This window comes from Diadema setosum, chromosome 13, assembly GCF_964275005.1.
Source record: "Diadema setosum chromosome 13, eeDiaSeto1, whole genome shotgun sequence".
Classification (NCBI taxonomy): domain Eukaryota; kingdom Metazoa; phylum Echinodermata; class Echinoidea; order Diadematoida; family Diadematidae; genus Diadema; species Diadema setosum.
This window is the reverse complement of record NC_092697.1, coordinates 34,983,653-34,991,657: the sequence shown is the minus strand read 5'-3', so window position 1 is coordinate 34,991,657 and position 8,005 is coordinate 34,983,653. Positions and strand designations below refer to the sequence as shown.

At 40.9% G+C, this 8,005-nt stretch overlaps 1 protein-coding gene across 1 annotated transcript in view; it reads left to right on the top strand.

Annotated features, from left to right (window-relative positions):
- The first annotated feature begins 1,128 nt into the window (after positions 1-1,128).
- LOC140236619 (uncharacterized) overlaps positions 1,129-8,005 on the top strand; it is a 33,701-nt gene continuing 26,824 nt past the window's right edge. Inside the window, exons 1-4 of the mRNA XM_072316539.1 lie at positions 1,129-1,377; positions 2,061-4,900; positions 5,777-5,863; positions 6,851-7,046. Coding sequence (XP_072172640.1) covers positions 1,275-1,377; positions 2,061-4,900; positions 5,777-5,863; positions 6,851-7,046 — 3,226 coding nt within the window. The 5' untranslated portion in view covers positions 1,129-1,274. The remainder of the gene's footprint in view (positions 1,378-2,060; positions 4,901-5,776; positions 5,864-6,850; positions 7,047-8,005) is intronic.

The window sequence follows — 8,005 nt, the reverse complement described above, 5'->3', positions numbered from 1 at the left end:
ATAAGCTGTTTTAATCATGGCTTGTGGACCGTCAGCGCAGTTTTCATTATGAGATTATAATATCATATCATTATTATACACGAGTTACATCATCTTATGCGTCTCCTTACACACTCTCAGGTAATGATATCATGAGAGCTGGTTAGCAGCCGCGCCTGTGGTTTCTATTGCCTTTCCCATTTGGCTTTACAATTTGAACTGTCCGTATTTTGTTAAGGGCCAACACTAGCTTTCTTATAATATCCACTTCATTGTAAATTTTTGTCCGTTTTGCCTTGTATTAGATTTGGACCTCACAATATTATGGTATTATGTGTAGGCCTACATGCGTGTATTGCAGGAACATTATCATATAATTTGAGATAGAGAGGGCTTATACATACTAGTACAGTGCACTCCCGTTATAACGAACACGGTTATAACGAAATCCCGGTTACAACGAAATAAAATTTAGGGCCGCAACATTATCAACTCTAAGTATTTTTATTGTTTATTCATTCGGTTATAACGAAATTTCGTTATAACGAAAGAAAACTGCCGGTCCCGAGGACTTCGTTATAACGGGAGTCCACTGTATTCGTTTGTGAATTTGTGCCTTGTCAGTAGTAAGTGAAAGGCGCGCGGCGGGATTAAAATCTGCTGACCTGAGCGGGCAGTCAGCAATTCGCTCGCTCAATGAAAAGTATGTACACACTGGAACTCAATGGCCGAGTGCATGTCTATGGTGCTCATGCAATACGTGTACTGTATAATATTTATGTAAAGGGGCCCGAGGTACAACGAAGGAGTTTGTGTGAATGCACGCTGGAGTCTTTGACAAGAGGAACTTTTGTGGCTTATGGATGTGGGTATAAACTTCTTATTATGAAAATACACTATGTCCTAAGCAAACCGATGTATTGATACCATCTGGAAGCAACTTCTTACTTTGATGCACCTCGCGAAAGTAGAATCTCATCTCATTCCATCCCAGTGACTTGAAGAAGAGCGGACAGCCATCGGACATCGCACGGGAAAAGCGCGGCTTGGATTACCGCTACCACCACCACCACGTACCACCACACACACACACACGGAACATCCGTCCACGTATATTGTAGATTTTCTTATACGGAGTGGGTCTGTTATGTTAGACAGCAGTGCACCAACAGCCTTTCTGCATTTTTGGGATTTTGAAATTCCATCTGTCTTCACATCCGATGAATCCTTTGCAAAGACAAGGGGACACTTCAACCACAACCACGTAGAACTCACGGCAAACCTCATTACACAACATGTTTGCCACGTCTGGCTTCTTTCGGGGCGTACTGTGTCCAGAAAATGATACAGAAAACAGATGTAAACGTCCATACTGCCACTTTAGGCACATTCGAAGAGGTACGAAGTATATTTAAATTGTACATTCTCAGTTTGTATAGAGAAAAACCATAATGCATAATTTGTCAATTGACTTCCCATAAATGACATAGACAAAAAGATAGAACACTTTCTACCATAAGAAATAGTTAAAAAAAAACAAAAAAACACAACAACTTATTTTTATATGTTTTAATAGTGGAATAGCTAGCCTACCCCGGTACTGAAAGTGGTAGAGTGTAGACTCGTAATTGTGATATGAGGTGAAGTGACGTGTAGAATCTGACTATATAGGTACATTGTGTTTTATATACCTATATGTTAAGTTACATGTTTAAATGCAGGTCATTGCATTGTGTCACCTGGTATGTGAATCGATTGTGATAGAGGCTAGAGCATTAACAGTGTGTTAGAGGAGATGTGAGAAATGCCTTCAGTTGTGAGTGCTACTGAAATTTAGTGAAGGAAAACATTTGAGAAGATCACAACTTTGACCTACATAATTGAATATGTTACTCCGAACCAGTTGACAATATTTTTCATCACATACATTGTACCCATTATGGGCTCAATTCAAATTTTGTAGCCGGAGGGTGTTTTATTTCCTCAACCTCTTGTGTCTGTGAATGTGTTTACTACTCCTCTTTTATGCTCTGTTATTTTATATGCTTTCTTATCTATTTTCTGTGGGTTGTATGATGTAGTTCCATCACTTCAAGACACTCCGGCAGTCAAGAATGCTGAAGAAAGAAAGGGATCTTCAAAGCCAGCCCTTGAGAGTGGCAGCTTGCCTTCCCACCGCAGACATAAAGATAGGAAACCCACTGCCAAGCCTATCAGGTATGTGCCCACGCCACTGTTTCTGTGCAAGAAGCCTGACCCAGACTCTTCATCCCATGATGCAGAAGAGACGGGAGACCCAAGCGGGTCAGCTGGGGATGACTTGGAAACTGACCTCCGGCCGAACCAATCAAGTTACACCCCAACTCCACTGGCAGAACTAGAGGCGATGGGGGCTGCAGGAAATGATTCCTGTGACAAAGGTGATGATGATGATAATGAAAAGGATATTCTGGCAGGAGATACTTTTGCAGATGAAGTTGATGCGGATGGAGATGGCTTAACTGTTCGTCATACAAGCCATGAAAAAGGAGGAAGAGGAGGAGGAGGAGGAGGAGGAGGAGGATTGGGAAGGAATTTGCAGTCAGGGATGCCTGAATCTGACAGTGAAGATGTCATCATTGAGACACATTCATATGGTGGTGTTACCATAACAACCAAGACTCCAAAGAGTCTGTGCAGGCAATTGAGTGGTGGGAATGAGGAAGATTTAGAGTATGACCCATTCTCATGCATGGAATCAAAAGAAGACGCAGGTCTTGATGACTATTCTTCAGGTGTTCGTGATAAGCCCTCCTATGTCCCCACAAAAACTTTGCAAGTTCCAGGAGATATTTTAGACAATCAGTGTGACACTGACAGTTATAGTCCAGATTCTGAGAGAGACCAAAATTCATATCAATTTTCAACTGATACTGGTAAATGTGATGGTCAAACTACCAGCTTTCATTCTGATGGCATACCTCTGTTTGGAGAAGAAGAATACCAACAGAACAAATATTCTCCTCATGTTTTATACTCTCATGATGACAGAAGTAGTTGTGAACTGCAGATGGAGTACGACCCCTGCAGTGGTTTCTCTGCTCCACATGACATAAAGAGGGATCTCCCTACATACTCAACTTCGTCAAATGAGCCGTTTCCGAGTGAGGTCGACAATGAATGGGAACATGATGATATTCAGTCTCCCTCCAAAGCTGAACAAAGAGCTTTGGGCAAAAATGATGCTGAAAGTCGAAAGATTCTCAAGACGAAATCACATAAAGCTGACATAACAAAAAATCTGTCAAATTTTAAGTCAAAGAAAGAGGAAAAACTAGTTCAGAAAAGTGAAAACAAACAGCCCATGGTGAAGATTTTTCCTGGCAAAGAAAAGACCAGTATCAAAAGGACTACATCACAAGAGAAAAAGGAAATGAATCAGTCAAGTAAAAGTAAGAAATTGCAAAGTGAAGCACTAAGTGAGACAAATGAAAAACAATCATCAAATAAACATCCTCAGCCCATGACAGACAGGAAAATTATGCCTGAAAGTGCAAACAAACATGCTGCCATCACAAAGGAAGGAGCAAAGTCAATCAGTGTACATGACAGTGGTAATGTGAAATCTGTAAGTACTCCTAAAACAAAAGTGTCGTCCAAACAACTTGAAGATTTCTTTCAGAAACGGCAGAAAGTGAAAAAAGAGCAGCAATGTGTGAAGTCAAATGAAAAGAAATGTGACAACTCTGATCTTGTTGAAATATCGAAGGTACACAGTAAAAAGCCAAGGTCAAATTCTGTAGGTAGTGTTGACAAGCAGCCGTTATTAAATCAGACTAAAGCGAAGAATGTTGTGCAGAAAGGAAAGTGTCCTGTGTCAACAAGTAAGCACAAAGAAAACACGGTGCGGGTGGAGAAAACTATGAAGAGTGATCGCAGTGTGTTTGCAAGCATAGAAAAATCTCAAAAGCGCATCGTAAAGAAACCTTCTGTTAGAGAGTGCAACTTTGATCTTTTTGCCATTGCCAATGATTCTGACTCAGAAGTTGAAGATGATGATGATAAGCCAAAGTCACGCAGATCTCAATCTTCAAAAGCACCATTGGGAAGTTCTACCGGAGCGTCAGCTGCTTCAAAATCAATCCCTCCGAAGGTGAAGCATAGAACGAAGGAGGATGTAGCCATCAAAAAGAGGTCAGCTTCCCAGGGTGACCTCCAGGCTGCAAAGCGCCTCAGAATGTTCTCCTCGTCAAGGTCTGCCGAAGATAGTAAGCTTGTTGAACTTGACCTCTTTGGCGATGATAGCGATGAAGCAGAAGAGGAGGTGAAAGTCCGAAACTCAACTTCAAGGCCAGATGGACAGTTGAAACCAAAGCCCAAGGCAATCAAGAATAGCATCCAAAAATCAAATTCTCTGTCAACTGGAAGCAGTAAGAAATCACCGAGTGTAAATAAGGAAGTGAAATCCAAGACTAGTTTTAGTCCAGTGAAAAACAGTGGACCCCATGATAATTTCATGCCCAAGTCTGTTAAAGCCAAGTCCAGTGGGCTTGGTGGAAATGAACAAAAGCGTGGCAAAGCTACTGTTGGCGTCGATGCTGCACATCTCAAGAAAACCTCCCTGCCGAGGAGACCTTCAATGGACATAAGGAGCCCCCTGAAAGAGAGTAAGCCTTTTCGCACCACCTTGGGCAAGAAGATCGGAGGGGATGTGGTATCCAGCTCAGATGAGGATGACCCTGATTTGCCCAGGGATCTACCGTCCAACATCAATGATGATAGTGACTCTGAAGATGATGCCTGTGAATCTGTAGGTGATGACAGAGATGACCTGAAGAGATTTTTGGAAGACAGCTCTGAAGAAGATACGTTCGACGAGTGCCTGAGGATTTTCCAAGAAGACGGGCAGCGATTGAGGGAGCAGAGCAAATCTCATTTTGTGGTGAGCCCTTCAATCCTTTACGTAAACCCTTGACATCTTATGTAGCATTGCTGCTGGTGGTATTGAGAATTCAGTGCATCGTACAGTCTTTCAGTATTTTCTGTTGCAAGGGAGCGATGTTACAATGGGAGCATGTGTGACATAAAATCACTTTGTAGAAGGGATATCAGCCTCATTTCTATTTCAATGTATGGTGATCAGTGGTGAGACAATTTGTTTATGATATAGTCAAGGACAAATTATGGACTTACGAGAAGTGTTGTTGCTGACTGCTGTCGGCAAAAGAAAAATGTCAGATATTCACCTGTCTGGATTAACCAATGCTGTCCATTTTACAGATCTTGGCCATATCAGTCATATCTGTGAGGATGTATTATTTTAAATTTGTATCTTGATTTGAGATGTACAGTTGTACACGCTCACATACACATGATGCTAAAGTAGCATGAAACTTGAAATTTTCTAGTGACTGTTCTGTAAGAAAGTTCTGTATGAATACCAAATTTTTGTGTTAAACAAATGTCAGAGTAGGTAATATTTCAAATTGTTTACCACTGCCATTCCACTATACACAGTAGATATGAACTCAATGATTATTAGAAAATGTTTATGATGTGACAAGTGAGATATTGTATTTCACTTGCTTCCCAAAACCACTGCCCCCCCCCCCAAAGAAAAGAATAGAATAAAAATAAAGAGATCTTTAAACACTTAAATAACTGGATCAATTACATGCTTTGCACAACTGCACTGGCACCATGCACTTTATCTTTATAGCAGAAAGTTCTTGCTTGTGAAATACAAGAAGTAAGCTGTATTGCTTATTCAGTAGTTTGACACCGTTGGTATTGGATTTACACCTCTACTGCTATACAGAGATCAACATCACATACAAGGAATGAAGATGCTGACACCTCAACGCAGATCGGCAAACAAAGAGTTGCCCACAAGTCCAAGTTTGGGGTACGTAAGTTCGGTCAGGCAGATCCTTTTATTAGGATCCCTGTTTTGGATATCCCAGCCATTTCAAAACCAATTTTCATCAAATGAACTTTGAATTCCTCTTAGCATTACATGCTCTGTAATATTTCGTAGGATGTTTCTCTTTATCTCACAAAAAAAGTTGCAAACCTGAAGCCCCATCTCAACCAAAACTATACCATACATTTAACCCATCGAGGACGGGCTGATTTTGCTACAACACACTGTACATATGTATTTCCCATAGACACTTGTCCGAGTATACTCGGGACTCGCCCTCAACAGGTTGAGGGAAATGATGCCCTCGGGTTTTAAATCTTGTCCTGCACAAGAAATGTCATTGTCTTGTCCATATGGTAGGTATTCATCCTAAGACTGCCGCAGATAGACAGCATTGTGTCTCACGTTTGCTGGAAATTTGCCCCTCCTTTGTTGAATGTTACATACTGGCAATACTTGCATAAGGTATACTCAGGTTACACATTGTGGTATAGATGCATGTCAGTTAAATTGATAAGCTGTGGCTTGTGTTCACAGATTCATTTCTACCGCAGGTTGCAGTATCAAGATATTAGATGTCGATTTGCTTTATTTGAAAATAATGCTTTGAACAGTACAGATCATAAATCATCTGGAAATTCAGTTTTGTTATAATTTGGGTCATGGGTTTACTGATATACATTGTAGTGGGTATAGATGTTTTGCTATCATTACAATGTCTTTCTCTGAAAGTATGCTTTTTCCTGTGAATGTACATTTTTGTGTGTGTGTGTGTGTAATTCTTTTACATAAGCTTTTGCCCATGGTTAAAGACATGGCAATTTTTAGCTCCAGTGAGATTTTTAACACAGGCTTTAAAAAATAATTAAAGAAGAAAGAACGCTTCTGAAGGTACAAAAACCATGTATGCTATTAATGGACTTGCAGTAATTTTTTTCCTCCTGGATGTCATGCAAAATTAACTGCTAGGATCCAAAGAGGAGGAGGGAGCAGCCCAAGAAAGCAGCAAATGCCAGACCCAGCCCCGCCCAGATGTGCTACAACCGCTACCAGATGATGCAAGAGAGGGTTCGGAGGTCGTCTCAGGAGGAGGAGTCCAGCAGAGGTCGGCAGAACCCTGAGGGCCTGTCCATCACAGGGAGGAAGAGGATTGCCCACCAACCAGGTATAGAACCAATTCCACTTTATAGATTAGATTCCATTAATTCCAGGTATAGAACCAATTCCATTTCATTCACAAACTAGAAAAGCACTCGTAAGAGCGCAGACCTCTGCCAAGCATGCAGCTCATTTCCACCACTGATCTTGTTCTTCCATAGAGATATCAGTGATTTCCACCCATACGTACTTATAGCATTGTGTGTTGAAAGTTGCCGGATTTCCCAATACTAGTATAGAAGCCTTTGTTACGTCATAAACACTCGGCTGCACGGCGCGCCTCACCCTAGTAGAAACTAGAGCACACACTTTAGTGCGCGCATGCAAACCTCAATTACGCACAGCCTGAACTCCCAAGTTCATTGACCCTACCTGCCAAAATATCAAAAATCCTTCATAAATTGCCCCAAATATCTCAGATCACTACCAAAATTTAATCATTTGTTACTTGAATCATTCTAAACCTTTCCTGCAAGTTTCATCCAAATCCGTTAAATACTTTTTGAGTTATCTTCATAAAAATCTTTATTAAAAAACTGTGAGCTGTAACTTTTACTTTTTCACTCTATACATATTGCTGCAATAATGTACAATGTATTCTCATTGCAACTGATTGACAAATTGCCCTACATCGACGTAAATAAGCACTGAATTGATCAGTGTTTTAGTAGTAGCCATGATAAAAAATCATGGGCGTACATACTCGAGCAGGATTTGAACCTACGACCTCCTGATCACCGGACAGGCGTCATCTCCACTAGACCACCGAGCTTTCGCCCGAAAGCAAGTGTTGGTTCTAATCCTTATAGCATGCAGCGGGTACTGCTTTGTTATTCAAATTCATGATTCTCTTCCGTCGAGATGTTTTCATTGCAACTGATTGACAAATTGCCCTACATCGACGTAAATAAGCACTGAATTGATCAGTGTTTTAGTAGTAGCCATGATAAAAAATCATGGGCGTAC